Source organism: Hippoglossus hippoglossus, chromosome 13 (assembly GCF_009819705.1).
Source record: "Hippoglossus hippoglossus isolate fHipHip1 chromosome 13, fHipHip1.pri, whole genome shotgun sequence".
Classification (NCBI taxonomy): domain Eukaryota; kingdom Metazoa; phylum Chordata; class Actinopteri; order Pleuronectiformes; family Pleuronectidae; genus Hippoglossus; species Hippoglossus hippoglossus.
The window spans coordinates 12,581,199-12,608,794 of NC_047163.1; the positions used below are offsets into that span (position 1 = coordinate 12,581,199).

General features: G+C 40.6%; 2 protein-coding genes across 5 annotated transcripts in view; both read left to right on the forward strand.

Annotated features, from left to right (window-relative positions):
* The first annotated feature begins 181 nt into the window (after positions 1-181).
* On the forward strand, positions 182-4,621 carry tlcd5a (TLC domain containing 5a). Of its 2 annotated transcripts, none has more exons than XM_034604617.1 (3): positions 182-524; positions 2,252-2,455; positions 3,149-4,621. In XM_034604617.1, the coding sequence occupies exons 2-3, from the start codon at positions 2,260-2,262 to the stop codon at positions 3,679-3,681; spliced, it is 729 nt and encodes a 242-aa protein (XP_034460508.1). In that variant the 5' UTR covers positions 182-524; positions 2,252-2,259; the 3' UTR covers positions 3,682-4,621. The 2 variants fall into 2 exon arrangements, with proteins under 2 accessions (XP_034460508.1, XP_034460509.1); XM_034604618.1 differs by lacking the exon at positions 182-524 and adding an exon at positions 1,917-2,097.
* Positions 4,622-10,298: 5,677 nt separating this feature from the next.
* arhgef12a (Rho guanine nucleotide exchange factor (GEF) 12a) overlaps positions 10,299-27,596 on the forward strand; it is a 38,808-nt gene continuing 21,510 nt past the window's right edge. Inside the window, exons 1-3 of one of the 3 annotated variants that reach the window (XM_034604595.1) lie at positions 10,299-11,825; positions 26,677-26,697; positions 27,499-27,590. In XM_034604595.1, the coding sequence (XP_034460486.1) occupies positions 11,794-11,825; positions 26,677-26,697; positions 27,499-27,590 (145 nt within the window). In that variant the 5' untranslated portion in view covers positions 10,299-11,793. The remainder of the gene's footprint in view (positions 11,826-26,676; positions 26,698-27,498; positions 27,591-27,596) is intronic. The other 2 variants (XM_034604596.1, XM_034604597.1) reach the window with 2 other exon arrangements.

The following is a 27,596-nucleotide window of genomic DNA, read 5'->3' on the forward strand; positions in this document are numbered from 1 at the left end:
TAGCAAGTTCTCTGCAACCATTAAACTATTGTGCAGCGTTTGTTATATTAATACAACGAATTTCTTCCATTTTGTGCCACTGGTGCTGGAAATGTTGCGTGTAATTTGCGTCGTTGACCGCTAGTTGTCGCTTTTACCACCGTTAAGAGAGGAGACAGATTCCAGTGTTTGGGGAAGAAATGGAGGAGAATGGGAAACGTGTATTTTCTTTTGAATATTAGATAATCCTGGCTTAATATTTAAACTACAGTGCCGTATAAAATAATACAACTAGGGCCCCACCCCTTGTTTTTAATACTAGTTGCTCCATGTGCATGTACGGTGGCTGATGAGGTGCAAGACGGATCCAGGGATGCTGAGGAAAGCTGCTGTTGTTGCCACCGGTGGAATCAGCGATGAAGGAGGACAAGCAGCAGCTGGAGGAGTGCGTGTGTGTATGTGTGTATGTGTGTGTGACAGACTCCTCCAGAAACACACCCCACCCAGGACCCGAGTGAAGAAGCTGCCCCATGTTTTCCTTTAAGGTAATTGATGTTCCCACCCCTCCATCACTTAGCTTAGCGCTTTGTTAGCCGCTCTGTGGTTATGCTAACAGCCCTGATCCAGCTAACTGAGCAGCTGCTGATGGATGGAAACCAGGGATGAGCCGAGGTCCCGCTGCCACTTTCAGTTCACTGGCATCAGCTGCTGGTGCCGTCTATTCACTGGAGTAGACGAGGAATTAAACACATCATCATCATCATCAGCTCAGCTACTTCCCCTCTGCCTCACTGCTCTGGAGGTTTCCATGGAAACGCAATTAAAGCCTAAAAAATGTTCTCAATTAGTTTTTTGTGCAACCTAAAATCCCAAAGACCTTAATATCTGCTTCCACACATCTCATTGTAAAATACTGAAACTCTCCTGATGTAGCACTGTGTTAACTTTAATTAAGGGAAATGTCAAATAAGAATCTTAGACAGGGCTGCCCCCTAGAGCACAGAGGTTATAAAACATACAGGAATAATAAGTAAACATGCATAAATGTATTACAACCTATCTGTTGTATCTCTTTTGCACCTAAAGAAAACTGTTCCATAGATAGATAGATAGATAGATAGATAAATATAGATTTATAGATATATAAATTTAGAGAGTGGCATGTAGATATATATACATATAGAGAGAGATATATAGACAGGCAGACAGATAGATAAAATACAGAAATATAAAATACACAGCCCTGACACAGTTAAATCATTTTTAGTTAAAAAATAACAAATCTATCTATTGTTGTATTTGTTATTTATGATTTGATGTATGTTTGTTTGTCTGTGCATGTCCATGTCCATGTCCTCTTTTTTCTTTCTTCTTTTATAGATAGATAGATTTGTTTTGGCATATCTTTATGTTTATTTATTTTTGGCATATGTTTGTGCATCCAACAACAACAAATAAATAAATTAACAGAAAAAGGTTAGGGTCACCCTTATCACACATAACACTCAACCTCAACCAAACCATAATCCAAATAATTACTGTAGATACACATGAGTGCAATTTTTTTTTTTTACTTCACATAAATCAAGTGTCTTATATTTTTCTATAACTCTATTTTTAATACTTTAACAAGTGTTTAGATCATTATGTTGCTTAAATGCATCCAAACTGAGTTCTTCTGCTACACGCAATATCACTGCTTCACCTCTACATGACATCCTGACACTTGTGTGTTAATGGAGCTGCACATAGCAACCAAGGCAACAACAACACAATTCTACACTGATTTATTTCGTTTTTTAAAGTGCACAGGTCCAGTGGGAGCATTCTGTGGCTCAGCACCCACTACCCTCGCATCTATTTTGAATCTATCTCGAAGTCTTTGAGAGTAAAGAGTGGGTCCCGCTCCAGTCCAGCGAGGGTAGGCCTGTCAATCGGCATGGTCTTACCTCCTTGTACAAACGTCACAGCAGATGAAGAGACGTCCCCCTCACCCCACCAGACCCTCGGCCGGCCAACTATAGTGCTATTATAGTTCAAGCAAAGGCTATTTGTTTGGTTACTCACAAAGGGCTGCACAGTCCACGTCTTTGGAGGGTAATGCTGTGTCTTTCTACTGTAAGCGATATAACTGAGCAAGATGTGCCTCCAGGCTTTTTTCTCTCCCCGTGTGATGTGATTCAAAGTTGGTTGGACGATCGCTGACTGGCAAGCTTTCTGAAAGAAACTGTGAGTTTGTTTTAGCAGCTTTTCCTGTTTGTTTCGTCTTCAGAAGAGAAGATGGCACTGCTCGTGGTTTACTCACTCCTGTGCCTTTCCTGCTGGGCCTGTTTCTACTTTATCGTGTGTTATGTCAACGGCTCCAGGAGCTATGAGTGGAACTGCCGCCTCGTCACCCTGGTTCATGGCATCCTGGCAGTCTGCATCACCGCATATATAGGCTATGTGGATGGACCCTGGCCTTTCACCTATCCAGGTACCATGCTCACCTTCTGTGGATTCAAACCATGAAATTCTAATGTTGGGTTAAAAAGAAAAATCATGTTCATTTGTACTGTAGAGATAATCACTAACAGGAAGGGCTGCCATAATGATATTGATATCGATTAGAGCCCAACTTATGTATTCAATAAACATTTTACAAAAGAGACAGAAGGAGTGAACAACATCTTTCACATATCGATTCCTCAGATTCGCTTTGGAAGCTTTTTTATTTTCAGTATTGATGTTTATGTTTATTTTACAATATAAACTATGCGGAAAAGGTGTTCATAAAGTTTAGATTTTTTAATTCTTAATTCTAGAGATTTATTTGGTTGTACTTGTGCTTTCTCTTTATTCATAGTTATTTATATTAAAGTGTATGGTTGGTCTCCCAAATATCACCATTGGCCAATCAAAATCTTTATCGGTTGTAACTCGAAAATAGATTAAATGAATATAGTATAACTGCCAATCTGCAAATAATGTTATTGAATATTATTTGGTCTAGATATTCAGTTTGTTATAACATTCGTTGTAAGTTTATTCTATTGCCGACATAATTTGTCAATGTTTTTCATTTAATTACTAACCTTCACATGTTGTTGAAAATTCAGCAGGTTGTTTTTTCTTGTATTTGTAAATACCCCAGCTAAAACTTGTTTCTCTTCTCTTCTGTGAATGCCAGGTACTAAGAACACCCCTCTGCAGATAAGTGCCATGGTGGTGAGCCTGGGCTACTTTATCTTTGACATGGCCTGGTGTGTGTACTTCCGCACAGAGGGACCCGTTATGCTGGCCCACCACACCATGAGCATCCTGGGAATCCTGCTGACCCTGTGGCTGGGGGAGTCCGGCATCGAGTCGTGTGCGGTTCTCTTCGGCAGTGAAATTACGAACCCACTCCTGCAGGCACGCTGGTTCCTCAAACAGACGGGACATTACAGGTCGCAGCTGGGGAACGCTGTGGACGTCCTGTTTGTGCTGCTGTTTGTGGTGATGCGAATCTTCGTGGGAGGCACAATGCTGTACTGTGAGCTGATCTCCCCGAGACCCAGATTCTTCATCAAGTGCGGGGGAGTGGCCATGTACGCTCTCTCCTGGGTGTTCATGGTGGACATTGTTCGATTCGCCAGAAGAAAACGCAAGAGCTGGCACAAGCAGCAGAGAGAGCAGCCGGAGACGGTCGCAGCTAATGGGCATGAAGGGAAGATGGACTGATTGAACATTTCTTCATAGGAAATCACTTTACATTCTGTTTTGGAGCTGCAGGGGAAAGGACAAAGATCAACTTTTTTATGTTTGTTTGAGTTTTTTTTTTTTTTAAAGCGGGATATTTTAAAATCCTAATTTTCTATGCTAGGAAATACCCTGTGTGGTTTGTTGTCATTGCTGCTGAACACAGGTTAGATTCATGATGTAAAAGGCAGCCTACTGGTGCAGAAACAACACAGATGTAGTTTACGTCATAGAAAACCAAAGCACTTTCTATAATCACACGAGCAGATGTTGCTTTCAGTTGCAGTGAACTGTTGCCTTGTCGTATGTGGTCGTGGGAAGTTCACTATTAGTAAAGAAATAGTTTACATGTACTATCCATGATCCTTGTGAAAGATTTTTAAAGCACATAGAAAACATTAGGATTGGTTTCCTTGGAATCCTGTTGGTTTTTTTGTAAAACTTTGAGCAGATGGGAAAGGTGTACTCAGGGAGATGAAGTCAGACTGGAAAGTCCAGGAAAGTGAATTCCAGAGAAATGTGTGTGATGAGCTTCATTACTTTGTTTATCATAATTTATAGTAATGCCTGCTGTCTGAAATCCTATTCCAGAGCCTGCTCAAAATATTTCCACTTATTTTACTTCACTTATGTACGTGGATACATGGAGAGACACCACTCTCTGATACATAGTTCTGCACTGGTAATGCTATTTATTTTGCATTCCATTTGGATCTATGAATTGGTGTCATCATTCTAAGTTTACACAGTGAAGTGTCTGATTTCAGGTTTCACGCTGAAAGCACCGACAGTATTCATATTTATTCAACAGAGTAATGTTTCAGTTTCACAGAGGACTTGACAGTTCAGTGGAATTTAATGTGATCTGTACATTGAGCTGATCTTCTGTGCAACTTCTGCTCCAGTTCTGTTTGAGCCAGCACCTGTGAACATTAATGTACGTGGTTCACACACCACTGCCTGCAGTCACGCAAACAGGAGCATCCTTTTCTTAACAGCCCCCAAAATATTGGATTCATAGATTTATTCTTAACACAAGATACACACACACACACACACAACCAGGACTGGGCAATAGTCATCATTGTTTGACTTTCAGTAAAACCACATTGAGATGATATAATTATATCAGGTTATTGTTTTGCAAAAAACTATTGTCCAATTTAACAATAACAGACATACTAGCTGCAAATTATTTTTGCACAATTCAATTACACGTGTGAAGAGTTTTATCCAAGTGAACATTGGTTTGAGTATTTAATGTGTGATTTGTATAAATTGTTTTCCGTATTGTGGTATTAATTAATTGAAAAATATTAAATTCAGTGTTTTAAAATGGAGTTCCACCATATTCATCGGATACAAAACACAAATGCCTCATTGTGTAAAGATGGTAGACTTGTTGACTTGAGATAATATCATGACTCGGCCCACTCTAAGACTGCATTCGTCTCTGCACAGCTAATTCTGTCATCTCTGTGCCCAGACTTTGTACATGTTTTCTTATTATTGTGACTGTATCTTCTTTGTTATTTTAGTGCACATATTTTTTTTTACAGTGCTCAAAACTTGTCACCCATTTATTTTCACATATATGTTGGATTGAAATGTAATGTCTTATAATTACTCTCTACTTGGCTGCTATTATCATACTAGCATCAACATTGTATCCATGACAGTAAAAATCTAACTGGTGTGTGCCTTAGTTATGTGAATGTATTTCCCTATTTGTGAGTGAGAGTGTTTGTTTGGGCGTGTGTGTGTGTGTAGCCATTCTCAGTTTAGGGTTTCATGATTGGCCTTTTTGTAATTTCTCTCCTTATGACAAATGAAATAAATCTCTGATATATTGTTTGTATGCTTGTGAATACATATAAAACTAAGGAGTTGAGTGCCTACGAGAGAGTAGAGTGTGTACCTCCTCCAAGGTCCACATAATTTACTATTTATTATAGTAGAAATATGGTCTGGTAACCTAAACTATTTATTTCTCCTAAAGAAAGAGAAACAAAATACTGGATCCATGGGTTCCTCGCAGACCCAGGCTCCGTCCCTCCACAGCAATTGGTTGAAATCAGTTTTGGAGTGTTTGCGTAATCCTGCTAACAAATAAACCAACAAATAAACAGACACAGGTTTAAATATAACCTCCTTGGCAGAGTTGGCAACAAATCTCCAACTAAAACTCCAGGATAAGCTGACATTGTACTGAAATTTCCCATGTTGTCCACATGAGGGTGTCAAATCGTCTATGTAGGGTATTAATGATCAGTGAGGAAACAGACAGTCATTTGGCAGTGCTGAAACAAAGATAAATATTAAGAAACAAATGATCTTACAGCATTGGCAACTGTAAATAATGCTACATTATACTTCTAGTAAAACAAAACTGGTCTGTTTTGATTGTATTGTCCTTTTTAGAATTAATCCAACAAAATATTTAGAAATTTTCATTCGTTTTAATGGATTCGGGAACATTTTAGGGGGAAGTTTTATGTATGATGTATGAAACTATATGTACTACAGGACTGCAATGTACGATGCAGTGAAAAGGTAATCGTGTAATACTTAATACATCTGGTTCAATAGGTGGCAGGATTCTGTTCAGCTCTGTAGCACCCAGCACACTGAAAAGACTCTTCCATTCGATTATAATTAATTTGAGCACCTCATCACAATATACATTGTCTCAATGACGTCCACAAAGTGGTGAGGGAAAGAATGTCCTCCTAACAGAGAAGAAGAGTGGACATTTAACCGAACTCAGTTGAGCTGAAAGTAGAGAAGAGACGAGGCGTAGCACTGTAACTGCTTTATTTAAGCACTGTCAGATAAAAGTACAATAATAGTCTGATAGATCCAATAATTTAACATCAGTATAACCGCAGCAATTACAGCACCATCCGTTATTGATGATAACACCAGGAGTATGTGAGATATCTGTAATTTTGGGTGAACAGACCATTTATAGAATAATGTATGCAGAACATGTTTATGCTGACCTCTAGTGGTTTCTGCTTTGCAGCAGTGGTTTCTTGTCTTGTGTTGTCAGCCCATTCTTTGTATTATCTTTTTTTCATTTACCTAATCTTCGTCAACACAAAATTCAACCATAATCTATAAGCTAGCATTTCATTGTAGTTGCTTTCAAGTGCTAGTAAGTCATTTCTAAAACATATATGACATTAGAGTCACTTTAAATTTACAATATTCACTAACCAAATAATTACATTTCTTGTCAAATACTTCAACAATATGTCTTGTTCTTTCTACTCCATCAGGATGACAAGAAAATCCCAGATACATTGAAACACTTGAATGTTGTCAGTACTTTTTGTGTTTTAAGTACACAACACAAGTATTTGTTTATACATTATATCAACATGTGAAAACACGAACAATGAAATTAGGTAATACCCCCCCTAAAATGATTTTTTTAACATACAACTTGAAACGTGTTAATTATAATTATAACTTATTTGGTGATGTTGTGATCTGAATATATTCTCAAATGTGGACCTTGGGCATGAAATCTTGACTACTCTGAATCTGCAAAAGTTTTTAGATGATTTTTTAAAACTAAATAGACTCTACGAATTGAATGAAAGCCTCCAGATAGACACATTTATTTTGTGTTTTCAATTATCTACCTCCCACACACACCCATACTGCTATTTGAGTGTGTTTTCCCTCTGTTCTTCTAAGTCTGTCCTGCTGTCTCAGGACGCTTCATTAGAATAGGAGTGTCTCCTTGTGGATTGAGGACAAAGGCCAGGACTGTAAGCCGTAAATAATGATCATAATGACTGTTCATCCAGTCCCAGACCAACCACAGACAGGAAGAAAGCCATGAGAAGGACTAATCATAGAAAAACAACAACAACACACACAAGTGAATCAACCTCATTAAAGACAGTGTCTCCTTAGTGGATTGTTTCAAATGAGTGTTCCTACCTTGGTAAAGCAAAGAATCAAACAATATCTGTGGATTCATAATAATTTCCACTATCAATTAATCTAGTGAACACAAGAAAGTCGTTAAAAATTGATGTTAAAAACAAATTGTTTTGACTGACTAACAGTATTAAAGCTAAAGAAGTTTGTACCAAGAGAAAAAAAACAGGGATTCTTCACCTTTCAGAAGCTGGAACCAATAATGTCTTTTTGCTTGATACCTGAAAAAAACATTTGATTCATGGTCTAAACTCTGATGATTGCACTCATCAATTTATTGTCTTTATTGATCTCATATAGACTTGTTGTTGTTGTGGAACAGTCAATCAATAAGTTAATCTGTTGACTTTAACAGTCATAATATGTAACTATGCATATTAGTGCCACAACTTATATGATATGTTATAAATATATATACACGTGTGTGTGTTTTCTTTTTTCGATACCAGTCAACTGAGAATCTTTAGGTTTAAATGGTTGTACAGTCACTTGAAAATTGTTTAACTCCTTTTGACATTTTATTGACCAAATTATGAAGCCATATAGATATATACATATACTGTATATATATACACACAGATATATATATGTATGTATATACACATATATATAGATACACACACACACACATATATATATATATATATATATATACAGATACATATGTATACATACACAAATATAGACACACATATATACACATTTATTTATAAAATATATATTTATATAATAAATATATATATATATATATATAAATGCTTCTCAAAACAATCGTTTGATTGTCAAACATTAGTTTTCTGTCAACTCAACTCCCTGATAGATGGACTATTGGTATAAAACGTATATAGACTAACGCTGTCTCACCTTTTATTCATAGCATCCTATTTGAATGTGTACATGAAATAAATAGAAGACACACACTAATAATAATAACATAACTCTACAGTCGTGCTGCTAACTATGGAAGCCCATTGGAAGCCCACTGTGTTGAAGAAAATAAAAATCCTGTATCTCATAATTATGACTTAGTATCTAATTATTATGACTTAGTATCTCATAATTATGATTTAGTATCTCATTATTATGAGATAGTTTCTCATTATTGTGACTTAGTATCTAATTATTATGACTTACTAGCTCATAATTATGACTTAGTATCTCATTATTATGACTTAGTATCTCATTATTATGACTTAGTATCTCATTATTATGACTTAGTATCTCAGAATTATGAGAAGGTATCTCATAATTATGACTGAGTATCTCATAATTATGACTTAGTATCTCATAATTATGATTTAGTATCTCATTATTATGAGATAGTTTCTCATTATTGTGACTTAGTATCTCATTATCATGACTTAGTATCTCATAATTATGACTTAGTATCTCATAATTATGACTTAGTATCTCATTATTATGACTTAGTATCTCATTATTATGACTTACTGCTGACTACTACTGACTGCTACTCTGACCGCATCAGAACAGGGAAGCCATGGTTGAGAGACTGCGGTCAAGCCAGCCGCCTCTCGTGTTTGCATTGTCAAAACAGCCAACTGTCGTTTCTAGCTTGCGCAATTGATTGCACATTTACGGTAATCGTTGTGAAGCGGTTCTGAGGTTTAGAGCTGTGTTTTTCCTCAAATTACTGACACTGTGCAGTTTTTGAGTAATCCTGTGTCAAAGCCCCCTCCACAAAACAAGAATGAGCTTCTTCTGCTATATTTGATGAGGGATAAACGGCTTTTTTACCATAGGTTCTTCATGAAACTGATATAGTTGGACTACTAGTTAGACTACTGCCACAAATACTATGAAGTACTCAAAATGTGTACTTTTTAAATAATCCTCTGTCAAAAGGACAAAGCCTAAACGTCAGTCCTGTACCTGTCCTAATAACTTGTGATCAGTGCTGGTGTTTATTGTAAAGGTGTAAAGTGAGCGCAGGTCAGAGGGAAAGTGAGAAGGAAACCGACTCCGACACATACAGGACGACCGGACCTTAAATGAGCGTCTGTTCTGATCCTGGAGCAGCGCTGGTTACAATCATGCAGCGGCAGCACATCGCTAAAACAATGAACCTAGCAGAAAACATGAATCGATTATGTTATGTCTCTGCCTCGATGCATAGTCGCCCACGTCTGCGAGACAGGCGGCTGTCTGAACCACGGCTTCCCTGCTCTGCTGCGCCCCGCCCACAGTCAGTATCTCATAATTAGGACTTAGTATCTCATAATGATGATAGTTAGTCCTAATAATGAGATACTAAGTCATAATTATGAGATAGTAAGTAAAAAAAAACGAGATACTAAGTCATAATAATGGGATACTAAGTCATAATAATGAGATATTATTTCATAATAATGAGATACTAAGTCATAATAATGGGATACTATCTCATAATAATGGGATACTATCTCATAATAATGGGATACTGAGTCATAATAATGGGATACTAAGTCATAATGAGATATTATTTCATAATTATGAGATACTATCTCATAATTATGAAACACTAAGTCATAATAATGAGATACAGGATTTGTATAATCTTCCTCACAGGGGCGGAAGTGTGCTTCCATGGGGTCTAACAGTGCTGTTGTGGTCTTTGTGCTCCAGTTTGATTGTGTTGTCATGTTTCGTGTAACATTGAAACGTTCAGCTGGAACCGACTGAGTTTTCTCATCTCCCGGCGGAAGTGGTTGGTGGAAGCGCTACAGGACTCCAGCAGCTAGCAGGCTAGGGCGTTGCTAGCGGCAGAAAGTGGAATTTTTGGTACCTTTTATCAAGTTGTATCCTCGTACGAATAACGCCCGGCGTTAGGAAAAACAGCGTGTGGCGTTCACCCGGAGTTTTAAGCCTCCCGTGCGGTGTTTTTCCGTCGTGGTTCTCGGAGGACGGCTGTTACTTTCTGTCCCGTTAGCTGGCCACGGAGCTAGCCTGCTTTCCATCCACGGGAATTCTGCCGAGAAACGACTGAATTCTGGAAACATGGAGTCAAGGAGCGCTGCGCCGTGGTGCTAACCGACTTCGCCGGACTCCCTGCGCTCGAGGAGACGCGTTTTCTTTCTTCCGAAGGACACAACACGGGGACACATCGGAAGCCGGCGAACATTGATGCGGGGCTCGTGTATATGTATATCTCGGTGGTCGGCCGGTTCATTGTTGTGAACGGGAGTTTGCTTAGTTTGCACACGAAGCAAAGTTTTCTGCTGAAAGAGCTCATCTGTTTTGTTAGCTGCTAGCTGGCGAGACTCAGCCGCGGCCAGCTCCCCGTGAGAAGCGCTCTCACGCAAGCGAATGTGCTTTTTTTATTTCCTCTTTTTTTTTTAAATACACGGTTTCGTTTTGTTTTTTTGGTATCCAGCGTCTCGCGCATTGTGTAAAAAAAAATTTGCTCATTAAAAAAAAAAAAAAAAAAAAAAACGGGTCGTTTTTCCTCTCGGGTGTCGAGCGATTCTCATGGTCACGGGAGACTCGTCCCCGCAGCCGCAGCAGACCTCCGGGAGCCGGGGACACCAAATGGGACTGGAGGAATTTCCAGCATCTTCGGAGATCATTTAGGCACCGAGGCCATTCAGCCCGAGCAGGGGTGGTGGCAGACGGGACTACATCGCAGGGCCAGGGTGTCTGTTTCACTGGGAATACAGATTTGTTTACACGTTTCACATCGGCAGGGAAAAAAAATTCGGGACGCGGAGGCTGAAGGATTCACGCGAGGAGTTCATGCATGCACGACAACTTGTGCCAGCCGGAAGCAGTGTGTTCATTGTTGTTGCTAAAATATAGTTTGATGCCGGGGTTGTGACTGCACAGCTAATACGACAGAGGCCCCGATTTATGTTTTAAGCTCTGCACTGTCGATTGCTCGCTGCCACCCGATTTTTTTTTGCCCAGGAGTATTGATCGAAAGAGACCGTATAGGTAGTGTCTAGTATTTGGACGAGCCCTGCAACAACAACAACCCAACAGTCTCCTCAGATTAATTTATTATCAGCACCGTCTTTTATTTTTCCACAAAATCCCTGCCTACTTCAGACGAATGCCAGAGAAGGACGCTCCAGGGAAATCGCCTCATCACGCTCTGGAAAATGTTAAAAGGATATAATTTGCTGCAAATCTAGAACCGGAAGCCCAATGAGTGACACACAGTCCAGCTTCACTGACAGGTATACTACACAATGCCTCTTTATATCCTGTTAATGCACTGTCTGCACTTCACACGCACAAATGGAGTCCTCAGAGTGTCAGATTTGGTTAAAGTTTTTTTTTTATTTGCTTATGATGCTGATGCTGTGTGTTTTAAAAATGGGGGTTTTGCTTGGTTAGAGTAAAGCTTTCTCTTTGTGGTGATGTGCTCAGTAATAACTGTGTTATACAATCTAATTACTAAGGGAAGGACATATCTTAATGGAAACTCTGCTGATCTCAGCATGGGTAATGGAGTTCTCTGCAGACAGTAAAGTACCACTTGTCCAGAAGGCCTGCCACTGTTGGTGTGCACAGATGAACAGTCATCCGTGATCCCTGTACACCTTTCGACATCACTATTACCTCTAAGCCTTTAAAGCGAACCTTCTCCTACACCTATTAAAACAATCTCTGGATTTAGACAAGACCTCAGCCCCGTCAAGTAATCACCTTATCCAAGGCATCTGTCAACTTAAAGCCTTAAAGGTTGGACACTGTTGCTAAGACCAACAGGCTGGATGATGTGTCATGGTCGGAAGAACACACTAAGTAATACAGAGGGATCAGTCTGCAGCAGCCTAATCCATTGCGATATACTGTACATGAATATTATTTGCATCACTGAAACTCCCCTTTGATTTTGTACCTGGAGAATAAATCTGTTTTTAACTGGCAGTGAAGCAGAGAAATGAAGCTGCATCACATCAGGTCGTCCTACCTGGATCCCACATACCTGCGAGGGGAGCAGGTCGATACAGTGGAATGTGCTCGGTAGATTTTGACAGGGGGAAGCTTATTGCACAGGTTGGGAAATGAAATATCCTCATGGCTTGAGCTATAGAGGCTAAAGCCCAACCCCATTTTACATGACCCCCTTCCCCCACTGCAATGATGGCAACAGTGGCTGGCACCAACTGCTATTGTGGTGCTGTTAATTGTTTTTGTTTGGTTCAGTTTTATTTATTCAAATCATATGGCCACACCACTGAGAGTGGCAGTATTAGCCTAACCGCTATAGATACGATGTCTGTAATTGCTTTTACGAGTAGAATTAACTAAACTTGTACTTTTCACTGCGGTAAACGTGTAATGACGTTTAAACAGCAGATGGTTAGCACAGAGATACTCCAGATGACACGAGGAACCTAATCTCTTATGCTTTTGAAAGTGCAGTGTGTTTCATATCCGGATTTATTTGCTGCACTCGAAGGCTTGAGACAGACAGTGCTGCACAAATTTGACTAGTCGTCCTTTGTTAAAGTCACATATGGGCGGATCTTTTTGGGTGGACATCAGTTTTTTTGGGTTTCACAAGCTGTGACCTAAAAGCCGCTGTCGTTCCTCTACTAGAAGAGCATGATTCACTGCATTATGTTAATGAAAACCCAAATCGTCCAAAACAGTGTGACAACCGGCTGTCATTGTAGGTCAGGTACATCTAGGGGGGGGTTGGTTGGTTGGAGTATCCCTGCATCTCTGTTGCACAAAAACGATTTGGCCTGTGATGAGAATCACTGTTTAAGATGCAGCAGGTTTTTAGGGTGTTTTCCTCCGTGGCTTTTGATAATGACTTTATTGATTGGTGGTGTTGTATGTCTCGCCCCCCCTCTCTTATGTGTGTCTGTAATTCCCTGTCCGTGCTTTCTCTCTTTCCCCCTCAGTGCGATGTGTTGCTCATTTTGTTTTCACTCGGTTGACTATGGTGGGAGTATGCACCCATCATCCATTGGGGCTGGGCCGCCAGCCGATGGGTCAGTTTAGTGTGCTGTTAGCTCTTTGTCATGGAGTTCTGCTGATCTCCACGTTTTTCCCACCCCCCCCTCTGAGGCCCTCCCGGGAAGTGGTGCTGGTGACATCACTAATGGTAAACAATGGCTTTCAGTGGGGGCAATCTGGCTGTCTGCTGTGCGCTCATCTACATGTCGACCGGTGTAGGTCAGGTACATCTAGGGCTGTCTTCAGTGTTACCCAGTTTGACGAAAATCTGTGGCCAGTTATTGATAATATGTCTGCAACTAGTTTGGCCTTAACTAATTTATCATCATGTGTACAATAATAAATGAGTTACATGATCATCAAAAGTTTTAGCAATCAACATAATGTCCGTGGACACCAGCTGATAATAACATGGCATTGGAGTTGCCTTACTGCAAAGGAATTTGTTTCCTCATTATAAGTGTTTTCATGAATACTTCTGACAGCCAAGTCTGCTTGTATGCGTCTCCTGCATTTGGCATCCCTCCCTGATAATGCAGTATGCCTTTACTCCATCTACTCAGCACTGATACTGGGAAAGCTGTGTCAGCTGCTCTGAACTGTTTATAGGGTTGAGGGTGTTGCAGAGATTTTTGTCATGTTATTTCGCTTATTTAATGTTCTACCCCCTCGACAAGTCCACTTAGTAAATAATAAATCGGTAATGTGCAATACGAAGCACGCACTAATAGGGGCAGTGGTAGTTGGGATTGGGCCACAATTCCAGCAATATGGATGCTGGATGGGCATTGTGGGTCCGGGACCGCCTACTGAGCCGCTTGTGCCCGACCTGGAAAAGCCCCTATGCCTGAACTTGGAGTCTGACTTAAACAAATTTAACGGAATATGGATGTTTGCGGTTTCTTCAAAAATGCAGCTGCGTCGTCAAAAGAAGAGTTGCAGGAAGGAAATGAACAGCACCGTATTGTATCAATTCACTTGAGATGGATGTGGATAATTTCCCCACTGACATCCTCTCAGGCTCATATCAGTCCATTATAAGCAGCAGCAACTAGTGATCTAGACACTGAGAAGCCCAACAGAGTAATCCTGTCCAAATTTCCTCTTTTTTTCTGTTGCACATGTGAAATCAGTCAATTATATTGATTTCACAATGTGCAGTAGGCTGTTATCACAGGACCCACCCTTTTCCATGGTAATGTTTAAATAATGAATTATCACTGATGGTGCGGTTTGGCCTTTTTGGTATAATAGGCCATAATTTTGTCGATAGATAACAGAGACTATTAGTGTCCATGAATCCTCTGGGTCTGCCTGTTATGTGCATTCTTGTTGCACTGAATTGCTGTCTTCTGTAAAAAAGGGCAAATGTCAAATCATAAATCATATTTGAGAACAAGACCAAAAACTGAATGTTCTGTTGTGCACTCTGATTATGTAATAGTACATATAATCACCACCTGTTTGTTCTTTTGAAAGCTGCAAACAGAGGTGTCTTTCATCTGACACCATCAATCTTTTTCAAATAGTAGAATACAGCTGTTCAGCCTGTCTTTACAGCCACTCTAATATAATGTCTTATGGCTTTACACAGAATTATAGTAAACTGAATATATTTGTGTTTTGAACCATTGGTTGAACACAAAACATACTTAGTATTTTGCAATAGTAACCTACCCCATTGCCATGGAAATAGTGTGATTTTTTTTTCCCAGACGGCAGCGATGGTTCAAGGTCCTTGGGCTACACTCAAGAGCAGAGATGAAATGTGAATAATTTATATACCTTAATCCTACTCATGATAGCCTATGGGCCTTTCTTCTCCATTAAAATCTTTGTTGCTGCTGTGGCTGCTGGAGGCATCATGTTTTCACACTGTCTGTTCTTCTCTCCCATCTTCCTTGAGGGAATTTCTTCACATTTGGTACAACCATTCAAACGACTCAAAGATGAACTGATTAGATTTTGTGGTCAGAGGTCAAGATCACTATAAACTCACCTCCATCTCATTCTTGAATGCCTGAAGGGAATTGCATCCCCCTGGACTGAAGGTTGTGATGATTAGAATTGGGTGGTCAAAGGTCAAGGTTACAGATACCTCCATGAAATAGGATTTTGGCCATAACTCAACTGTTCATATGCTAATTATAAAAAAAATACACTTAAACACCTTTCATAAAATTTCTTCTGCCTTCGCAACGTATGAGTCTGGACAGACATTGATTTAAACCGCAACTTCACTGGTTTGCGTAGTCACTATAATAAAGTCACTATAATACTATAGTAACATTTTTCTTATTCTAGCTGTAGGTTGTCACTTGTAAGTACAACATCAGTTGTCAGTGATGCATTAAACACAATGCCCGGAAAATTGGTTTTGTTATTATCCACATGGTCACACTCTGAATAAGGCTGGATGCTTTGTAATATGAAAGCAGAAAGGCCGCTGTTATATCAGCCGAAGCTTCAACGCTTAAAAAAAACTTAATTGTCTGTTTTCAAACCAAAAAATCTCAAACCTGAAATTGTGCAATGAACGACTGACCAGATTCTTAGCCTTGTTTATTTATAGAATGTAAATGGGGACCGTAAGAAGCCTCACACTCCGATGCCACTTTGGCAGGCACACATCAACTCTCACCATACTCTGTTCATTCTTGCCAAGTCCCATTTCTCTCTTTTTCACACACTCTCTCAATCGCATCAATCTTTTATTCCATTCTTTGCTTCAATTAGTCCCTTTTTCCCCATCGTCACCACGTTTTTATTACCCCGCAAGATTGGGAGCATTTACTATTGCAACAAATTTCATCATTCACTTCATCAGTCAAAGAAGCAAAAATTTAAAGTGGACAGGGAAATTGTTAACCCATTGTGTGGTTCAGGCTGGGTCTTTTTGTGTTTTTTTTCAAGGATATTGATTATTCTTTCATTATCTTGGTCAAGGCTGGCTAAAATAGATGGAGAAAGAGAAAGAGAGGGGTATCGGAGAAAGGAGAAAAACGTGTGATGCCGCAGGGCTAGTGATGTTGTGTAGAGGGTGGAGTCTGGACATTGGCTGGGGCTCTCAGTGCAGAGGGAGTTGGGGTCTGTCACCCAGTTCTGTGATGCTGATGCTTGTGGACACTCTCTACAATTCTGCCCTGTTAACCAAGAAAGCTCCAGGGCCCAAACATTACTTTCACTCTACAAAAGACCGGATCACAACAATGAAAGAAAAAGGGGACAAGGAAAGAGAGCTGTCATGGCCTAGTGTCACATTCTCACATGTCCATCTAAGGGTTTTGTGGCCGTGAACTAGGCTACTGCCTCCAAGCCAACTATGGCACTTGAGAAACAATGATATTCTGCAGTGCCCCATGAGATATGATGGTGGCACTTTATCACAGGTTTCTTCCTGTTTAAATTCTTAATTTTACACATTGAGTCATTAAATGTAACAATACATATTTGTTCTACTTCTCAGTGCACACACGTCTGCTGAGTCATAGATGTATTAAGAATTTGATGGTTGATGTTAAAAAGCAGCATCACTGAAGCAGTTAATTGGATGTGATCTATGTGACATGTTGAGGCTGGGACACAGAATGAGGATGCACAAATTGAATGTTGTCTCAGTGTGGGAGGAAGGGCTGTCTCTCCATGTGCCTTTTTTCAACATTTTGCTAGTCTTGATATAATGAAGGACTTCGCGTGTAGACTTCAACAGAAACGGTGCACATTCACTTTGAATGGGGTGCCATCATGCATTGCCGAATTGCATTGTGGCTCCGTGGCGTTGTGTTGCTCGTGCTGAGTAGGGCTGAAGAGCAGAGCTCAACCTTTCATGCTGCAGCGGAGGCACCAGCCAATCCAATCACCTAATTGCCAAAGAAGAGACAGAGGCAGTTGATGAACCTGTTGTGTGTTTGTCTGATTGTGGATTTTATAATATATGTACTTCTCTTTAACATTGCATTGATAACTATCACGAAAGCCAGTTGTGTGTCCCGAGCATCTAACAGTGATTGCTATCATGATGACAATCGAGCCAACACCAAGTTTCAGGCATGCCCCCCCCCCACATACGTGTGAGTCCAGTGTCTTGTGTCGCTGCCACAGTGTCAGTGCTTGTAATGTGTGACGAGGGTTGCTGCACAAAACCTTTATTAAGATTAAATGTGCGTGTCTAAGAATAACTAATAATAATTCATGTTGATGCATAATGAATAATGCTGGATTACTGTTGGTAATGCACATATAATAATAATTCAAAACTAGGGCAGCATTTGAATACTGACGTAGACCTTGATTGCTATGGCAACGGTCAAAGCTTTGAGGCATTCAGGTCAACCCTCGAGGAGATGCTGTGTTGTAGGGAGAGACCCGCAACTTGCTGCTGCACTGTGATTAATCTTGAGGTTTCTGCTGATTCAGAGGTGACTAGACAGTCTAACACACCCCTACTCTTACTCTACAAGAAGCAATATCATGACACCAGTTCAGTCGAGTGGAAGACACTGCTTTCTGAATGAGGTGGAATCCCTTGGATAGCCAAAAGACAGAATAGGTGAAAGGAATGTGAGGAAGAGAAAGATTAAATTATTAAACCTTTGCTACAAGAATCCTATGTGTGGGTATTCATGTTGTCCCATGAGGACATTCATGACATACTGTTTCCCCTTAGTGATGAATCACTCAGTATATTAAGTATCATCCTGCTTTCACCAAGCTAGCGTTTTTTGGGCTAAGTATGGGGTAATAGATGGAAAATTTTATAGCTTTGGGGAGAATGAAGTGTCAGTAAAGTGCTTTTACTTCAGGTTGCATCAGCTCAAATCTCATCATGGGTCTGCCTCTAAAAGCTGTTAATGCATCATTGTGTGTTTGACTTGTTATCCTGCAGTGATCTGAAAGTGCGTCATTTCAGGTGTCAATGGCAGACACTTTAACATACCTCAGTGTTTAGTTCACAAATTGGCCCAATCTCACCCCAAAAACCAACCTGAACTGAAAAGGGAATTGGTGCATTACAAGGAGGCTTGAGTGGTATTCTCAGTTCAGAGAAGTTATTCATTGATGAAAAGAAAGAAAGTTCTCTAGTTTGTTGCAGGGCCCACAACCAGCAGCAGTGGGGACAGTGTAGCATGTTGAACCACTTCCTTTGCTTTCCCAGTGCTGGAGGACAGCAGACAGCATAGCGTGAAGAAATGTCTATCCCCCGGCCCTCATGTTAGGAATCCTGATGAGGTTTATTGGGGCAGAAAGGGCACCGTTTTCCCCCTGAGGCTGTAGCTTGAGCTCCAGAGCTATTGCTCTTGTCTTTCTAACACGCACCACACCTCCCTCTCCCTCCCTCCCTCCCTCCCTCCCTCCCTCTGTCTGTCTGAGTGTCTCTTTCTTTCTCTCTCATTCACTCACTTAACACTCTTTTCAAGTCTCAGTATACACCATGCTACACGGCTGCAAAGTCACATGTTGAGGGTGACTTCATTGTGCTTATTGGTAGACTGCACTGTAGTACAGAAAGTGCTTTAAAAGAGTATCACTGTGTGGGTGTAAACTCTTTTTCTCAGTGGCAGGGAGTGGATAGCAGTGACGCCATACAGACTGTGTTTGTGAGTGCACCCACATTGTGTGACTCAGGTGTATAGATTAGATAACAAGCTGTGGGAGTGTGTCCTCTCCCGTTGGCAAGCTGCAGACGTGAATCAGGCTGTTGAAGAGGCTGTGTAACCACACAATTGAGATAGAATCACAGACCCAATTTTAAAGAGGTGGCATGAATGGCTGCCTGACTGAAAAGTTGATTGCCAGTTCCATAAGCTACTTGGCCGGCCAGTGGCATGACTCGGCACAAAAACCAGCTGAGGACATTTGTGCTGTCACCATCGTGTTACACTCCGAATCTGCCAGGATTTCCAGTATAATCTAACATCCTAGGATGTGTTGCAGTGTGCAAGGTTATGTTGTACTTTACCTCCTGGAATGGAACACACCTCAGCCTGATCTCTGCAGCCTGCAGGCAACTCCCAAAACCTCTCCCAGTTTCAGACAAGGCCCCACCTCTCCCAAGCCCAACAACACCTGTGCTGTGATTTGTGCAGCTCTGCCTCTGCCAGGAGACTCCAGATTACTGCAGCGACTGTATTACAGCGCAAGTTGTTATAGCAGTGTCCGACAGGGAAAATTCATGTTAGATTATCAAGCATCCAACTACTCGTTTTCTTAGCTTGGACATAGCCTGCCAACTCTAATGGCACTAAAAAGTAGTTGACCACCCAATTAAATGCCCCGTTCTTATCCAACATCCGCCTCCAGTGATATACGATCACAGTTGGACAGGTTTACGAAGGTCTCTTCACTTCCCTGCTGTATATGCAAAGAAACCTGTACATAACCTCTGTTTGCTTAAACCAAATAATGTTGTTTTTAGCCAGTCTGACTATACAGATGTGTCTGTTGTCAAAGTGTTTGTGTATGCAAGGGAGAAAGAGATCAGAGCCAGGAAGGCCTGAGTGAATCAATGCGACAGTAAAATAAGATTTTACCCATTTGAAAATAATCGATATGTGTCGGTCAAGTTATTATTATGGAGATGGCCACAAATAAATACATTTATGGGAAACACTGAGATGTGTAAAAATATTTTTGTTTCATAATGAAACCATCGCAGCTGAGTAGGTGTTCCATCAATGTGTTTTCAAGGATGTTCCCACTTCTAAAAAGAATGTGAGCTCATGCATCCCAGCTCACCTCTGAATGTGGTCTGATTGATTGGATCTCAAATGCATCCTCAATGCAATCCCACCTGTACTTAGGTCCTGTACTTAAAACTCCTCTGTTTTGTAAATCTGTGCTTCCAGTGCGGTGCGTCTGCTGGATTTGAAGATGATCATGATCGTGTGATAGTCAGAGCCTGGTTGTCACCTGCTCTGCGTCAGAGATTTGAATGAAGTTGAGACTTTCTCCACTTTCCCCTGTAGTGTAGCTGGGTGCCTTTTGAGTCTGTTGAGCTCAGTGGGGAACATCAACCATTGATATCCCACATTTTTTAATCTGTACATGTTAACACACCGGTATGAAGTGTCTATTTTGTGTTTTTTTTTTTTATATTGACTTTGTAGTTTAAAATAAACTTGAGTTATCAGTCTGTGCCTGCTTAGATTGATTCTAAGAAAAACGGAGGATAACCTGAAGTGCTTCCCCTGAATTTTGCATGAGTTGGTGTAGGACCTTATTGTTTACTTTTTTCTTTCCTCTTCAGTTTGGGAGACCCTTTCACAGTAATGGCTGTGTGTCAGAACTCCTGCTCCCTCGGGGGCTGTTCGTCCCTCCCTCTTTCACTACTTTTTCTCTCTCCATGTCTGGTCTGGTCCCGGCCTCTCTCCCTACCACTGTTGCTGCAGTTGGCCCAGCTCTGCCACAGTTTTCCATCAAAACACCAAACCTCAATGGAGCATTCAAGCCCAGGCCCGCTCCACCGCTGCTGCCCCTCCCTCTCATCCCACCCTGTTCTGACTCTGCCTTCTCTCCCTTTCTCCCTCCCTGCGTATTTAATGGCTCCGTCCAGGAAGAAGTCCTAACTCAAACTTTAAGACTTATACAGCTAGATCTGAAGTATTTTATGAACTGAGGAAAATTGATTCTTAAATTGTATCTGTATGTTCTCAAAGGAAAACGTTAGCAGAGTTTCTGTTACATCTACATATAATTTCTAGTCAAAAAAGGTTTTTAAACTTGAACTGATTTTAGTTAAACAACTGCATCACAGAGATTTACACGATCCAAATTTGTTATATTTTTCTTTGGAATTGTTTTATTAAAATTGTAATGCCAAGAAATCAATTCTTCTATTGGATGTTTATCTAACTCGAAGAATTAAGGAGCACAAATCCAATTTTGTAGTGAGTGATATCAATGATTGTTTTGGATGTTTCACTGTTCTCAGTTATCTTACGTTGCACATTAGTTCTTATAATAGAGTGTTTTAGAAGAGTAATAGGATTGTAGTAGTAATGTAGTACTACCTGTAGTAGTAGTAGTAGTAGTAGTAGTAGTAGTAGTAGTAGTAGTGTCATAAGTACATACAGTAGAAAAATGTACTACTATTGTCTACTGGACAAGAGATTCCCTGCTGATGTTTAACCATTGTGATAGTTCACTTGAAATTTACTGTGAAGTTATATAAGCAATGACTGTGTCAGGGACACTTGACTGTGGAAATTCAAGGGAAAAAAGTGAGACCCCTCAATATGGCCGCCGACCAGGCAGAGTCAGTAACAATCAGGACACAGGGTCACTGCAGCAAGCATCTCCTCAGAACTTTCTCCATCTCAACTACATTACAGTTTATATCAAATATCTCCTGGTGAAAAAGCGGTGACACACATGTTGAAGACATCGACAAGGATGTCAAGAGAGTTTGTGGTGATAAGAGCCGTCGACCATTTCAGGGTGCTGTGAACAGGATCACGTGATCTCCACAGCGGAGTTAATACGTCACTTCCTGCCTCTTCCTGCTCCACCTCTCGCCTGAATAATATGAAGGATTTGTTGCTGTTGTGAACGTATCTGCAGAAAACCTCCCGCTGTGTTGTGCATGTGTGAAAGCCAAACTGTGGGTTAAGTCCGTAGCCAATATTCCAGATTTGAATCCATCCAGACAAATTTCAGCTACAAGTCTGAGAAGAGGCGAATACTCACAATTCAGTCTGTTGATCTTTTCTACGACAATGACTAACTTTGGACAGTCAGTCTTTGGCTACTCTTAAGAATGCATGTTGACGGGGCCTCCTGGTAGCTCGCCTGTTGAAGCCTGTACCATATGTCATGGCTGAGTCCTCACCACAGCAAACCTGAATTTTAATCCAGACCAGGCCACTGGCTGCATGTCATCCCATTCCCTCTAATCTAAAAAAAACTGAAATACCTTTCAAAGAATGCATGCTGTTGTTAGCAATGAGCCAAAGGTCTATAACAAATGAAAATAACTTGTTTAAAGCACATTATAATACAGAATTGTTTTAAAGAGAGAAATGAATCATTCTTATACCGTACACAAACTCTAATACCAGTCATACGAGTAGGCTACAGACAATGAGCTAGAATAAATATAATGTTAACAAAAAACTTATTTCAGTATCTTGACATTTAAAGCTGCTTTGCTGCATCTCTCAGAACTCAGCTGGAGATTACTTTTGTCCTCGCGTCTCTTTTATATTGACTTTTACCCTTATCCACCACATTGTTAACTTTACGTTTAGCATAGCAAGTGTCTCCAATTGTGCATTCACTGTGTATATAATGCACTGATGAATGTGTTGTAGCTGTGCAGCATACCGAATCTCTTTCCAATCCCTCTGGTTGACACTAAATTTATCAGTGTCAGTGCATAACAAGTTAAACAAGGAAATGCAACTGATGTGGTAACTGTGTCCTATTCTGTCTGAACTACCAGCATGAGTTAGGACATCAGCTTTGATCAGCCTAGTGCAAGTATGTGTTTATCAGCCCATTAAATACCTCTGAGCCCGCAGCAGCCACTGTCAGAGACATTAGGTTTTCTCAAGTTAACTGTGACCCAAGAAAACACTTTTCTGGCCATAACAAAAAAAATCATACATATTGGGGGTGTCACAATACACTGGTATTGACATTATATGATACAAAAAGTGACATATTGATATTATGTAGGAACACACATTTGATTATACCATGTAAATAATCAAGCACCTCCTGAATCATTTCCTTTCTTCTCACCATGACACAGTCTGGTTCCCACTCCAACAAAATAAGAACTAGTATTTTCTAGTATTGAGTGTAATTCGTTTGCCACAAAAAAGACACATTAAACAAAGTAAAAGATGAATTTGACTGACAACATTATACTCAACACTATAGCTTTGCAACTGAAGAGAAGAGAGGTTGTGACCATTTTTCACATTTAGTCTGATACTGAATCGTGACACTAATTTTAGGTGCCCACCTTGAAACTGTGGTGGTTGTACAGAGCTTCTGTGCTGCTGGGTTGAGAATGTGTGAAATATTTTTAAATGTATTACTTTGTTGAAGCATCGTCCATATTTATAGCATTTTTCACCGTCATGGCTGTAACTTTGTGTTCTATAAGAATTGTTTGGTTCGTTGGTCAAACGTGTGAACTCTTACAAGGAACCTGACAACCAACGTGACAAACTACACAGTCACTACATAAATCTGACATAATGATCTAGTTGTGAGCAGCGTTGCCAACATACAGGCAATGTTCTACAGAGTATTTTGTTGGGCATTTAGTGGTAATTATCAGAATCAATATTTTTAATTAGCCCATTTTGTAAATTCCTAATTTTCAATCAAGCAACACTTGAATGATAGTAATGCCCTTTATCGTTGTCATTTCTGTCACACGCTATGTTCACAGTAACTGAGCAGGGACTCAATGTAATTGGTCATAGAAAGCACAGCAGCGACTATGTTTTGCCCGTGGAGACGTAAATCAAATAACTTTAATAATGGGTTTGTAATATTTTGTGTGTGTAACTCTGAGGATGCTGTAAAGACTGCACTGTGTGTGTGTGTGTGTGTGTGTGTGTGTGTGTGTGTGTGTGTGTGTGTGTGTGTGTGTGTGTGTGTGTGTGTGTGTGTGTGTGTGTGTGTGTGTGTGTGTGTGTGCGCACGCGCGCGCACGCGCACGCGCACACAGGGATATGTGATAAATGACTTGTTTGTCAGGTTTTACCCCCATGCTCAACATTGCTTGTTTAGCGTGAAAATCAATTTGAGAGCGGCACTGTCATCCACTGAGGCAGAACGTCGTCCTTCGAGAGAACATTTTTATTTGATTTTTATTATGAGCACTGGAAAAGTGGTCGTGAACAATCACACCCAGACCTTTTAAAACTGGGTTTACAATGATCCGGATCTAGTTCAGGGGCAACAAGGGAACTGGGACTTTTACTGTGGAGGGCTGGTGTGGCATATTGGTGAGTTTTCACCAACATCCAGCAGACGTGTACAGTTTCAGGATTCTGTGCTGTGGGATATTTTTAGTTAGCCATTTAGAAATACTACCTATAATTTCAGAAAAGTTCCTAAATCGTATATTATAATGGTTAAAATCAGACCATGTTTGATGTCCTTGAAACTACAACAAGCCCTGTCACTTTAGGTTAATGTATTTTTTATGAAAAATGATTTCCTCTTCTTCTGATGACCTGTTTTTAGTAAAAATACCATAAATATCCAGGCTTTTCACTTTTCTACGCCACTCTTTCTAAACTTTACTCCTTTTTTACTAGTGCACAGTGTTCTTCTACCTTGTGTCTCAGTCTCTTACTGCATCTCTAACACCTCATCTGTCACTACTCAGGCCTTTTCAATCTCCCTGTCCTTGTTTCATGCTCTAATCTTTCATCATGACTTCTTTGGTCCCTCTCCCGTGTCTTAGGCAAGTCATATCATGTTTGGTGTTAATGTGCACAGCTGCTATTAAAACTTACTATAGAATTAGAGCATTATTTCTGAAAGCAAGGCTCTCAACTCTGGTTAAACTGACTCTGGATATAATCCAGAGTGATGCATCATCCAGCCCCTTAGAACTTGGTTGGACTGTCATGTTTTCATTTGTTCCTCCATGATCCACCAAGAACAACATCTGCCTACTCAGTTTTGCCGTCCCAGAGCCTGTGCATACGCATGTCCCAGTTGGATGTGTGTTTATGTGCTGACTTTTCCATCTCTCCAAGTCAGAGGTTTCTTAGGGAGTGGGTTACTTAAAGCTAGACTTTTTTTTCTGCTGGAGGCTCTGGAACTTATTACAGTCTGAGGCATTTTCATAAACGGGCCATTCAGCTGCCCCTGCAAGGGTCTGAATGGGACACACTGTCGCCAGGAGAAAGAGAGTTAATGTGTGCTAGTTAGTCGTGAGACGGAAGACTGCTGTTCTAAATGGCTAAACAATTCTTTCTGTATTCCTCTATTATAATACTTTGTGTATAAAAATTGTAAAGAGTGCTGGTGCAGTTTACACCCATTTCCTGTTGTATTTGTCTTATTTTGCTTTTACAAAGCATACAATAGATCATGTTCATAAGTTCTAAATGTCAAACAGCTTGAAATTATCAATGTCACACCAAGTAAAGACGCCCTGAATAAAGAGATGTGGGCATTGAAATAAAATCTGGAAATGAATTTACTTTAATGGGATTATTTCCTGGCTGATACATCAATCTCTTCCATGTTACACAATAAAGCTTCATAAAACAGAGTCTAAATTTAGACTTAACTGTGTAACAATATAACTTTCAACCCGATGGAAGTGGTTTTTTTTTACAACATGAAGAAGAATGGCATAACATGGCTCCCTCTGACTGTAGAAAAACGACCATGTGCAGACCTTTACCAGCAATAACGTCGAGCTGAGGGGCCGCCCAAATAACTACATCAGTGTTCAGGAGATTTTCTGTACAAAATAAAATATACTATAATTATTATCCATCTTTCTTAGAGTCTTAATGACTTGCAGAAATCCTAAACGTAGAATTGTTAAGAGCTTTGTGTGTATGAAAACCCTCTGAGCTACTTTTGAGTCTTTAATGCTGCATCCGAAAGATGGAATCTAACACCTGCTGTGAGAATTAACACTGTAGTGTTGGCTTAAATCTACATTTTCCTTCATGGCGGCTTTGCACAGCAGGTCAATCCTCAAATCTCAAACTTCCCGTAAAACATTCCCTTTTCCAAATGTGGCGATGATTATCCTACATTTTCCAAATCACTACATTACTACTGTGGCAGCAGTCGGTCTCAGGGCAGGCTGCCTCCAAGGAAACAGGCCACGGATTTGATTACGATATGATTATTACAGTCAATTCGTGATGTCTGTCAGTAACTAAATCACGGCACACGCAGCTGAGATCTGAGGACATTTGACCTGGAAAAGGCTTTAATCTGCAGCGGAAGATCTCTCGCTTTTGATCAGGATTATCATGTTTACCACTATGTGAGTCTCGGAGGGAAGCTGTGAGCTCAGCATCTTGTTTTCCACCCTGCAAATAGGCAAAAAAACAGCCATTAATAGTGTGACATGTAATTCCTGTGAGATACTGATGGTCATTCTCTTCTATGTTGCAGGTTTCCCAAGAAAGCAAACAGGTAAGCGTTTTTCTATTTTCTTATATTTTATCGTGGGGACATGAATGCTTATGAGTAGGTAATCCTGTGGCAACACACGCATGCACAGAGTTCCAGATGAGGGAAATGAGGCAGATTTTACTAGGCCTGGTGTGCTGCAACACAGAAGTCTTCAGAGTTTGCACCAAACATAGCCCTCACTCTACCCCCCTCACGCATGTGCACACACACACACACACGCACACACACAGTGACTGACAAAGGGGTCCCTCTTCTAAGGGCGGCCCATCACCGCCTTTCACTGTGAACAGAACAGTGGCCTTTCACAGTTGGGGCCGGTATAGGCAGAGACAGCCATACATAGCCTCCCAAGGTTCAAGCCGGAGTCTGGCCTTGTGGCACCTCCTCTGAGGAGCGTCCTTTCTCTGGCCCTGCTCTCTGGGGCACTCAGCAGAGCGGCTCCACATCCTCTCTGGCTGTCACATTATACAGTAGACACACTCAGCATGATTCATACACTCGGAGCTGCTTCACTATTCTCGATGATAAAGTGAACAATTGTTGGTTCTGTGCGTTGCTGTAATTCCTCACGAATCTTCTCTCGCCTGCAGTGTGTGTGTATAAAGGGTAGTATTACGGCAAGATGCATGCTTTGCAATGAATTTACAAAGAATGTTATGGACAAATGACGACTGAATGACATAAAGTAAAGTATGTGAAGGACAAATGCCATCGCTTTGTCTGTTCACCTTTTCTCATGGCTGTTCTCTCTCTCTCTCTCTCTCTCTCTCTCTCTCTCTCTCTCTCTCTCTCTCTCTCTAGAACCAGCAGCATTCTCAGTAAAGACCATCCCCCAGACAAGAAACCCAGAAGTGACAAAACCTCACTTCCCTCCAATGAGTTTGACCCTACAGGTAACT

What these genes read in the sequence shown, in the direction of transcription:
- tlcd5a (XM_034604617.1), top strand. Translation starts at nt 2,260, where the DNA reads ATGGCACTGCTCGTGGTTTACTCACTCCTGTGCCTTTCCTGCTGGGCC. An exon ending in CTGGCCTTTCACCTATCCAG is followed by an intron (nt 2,456 to 3,148) that starts GTACCATGCTCA and finishes TGTGAATGCCAG; the next exon opens with GTACTAAGAACACCCCTCTG.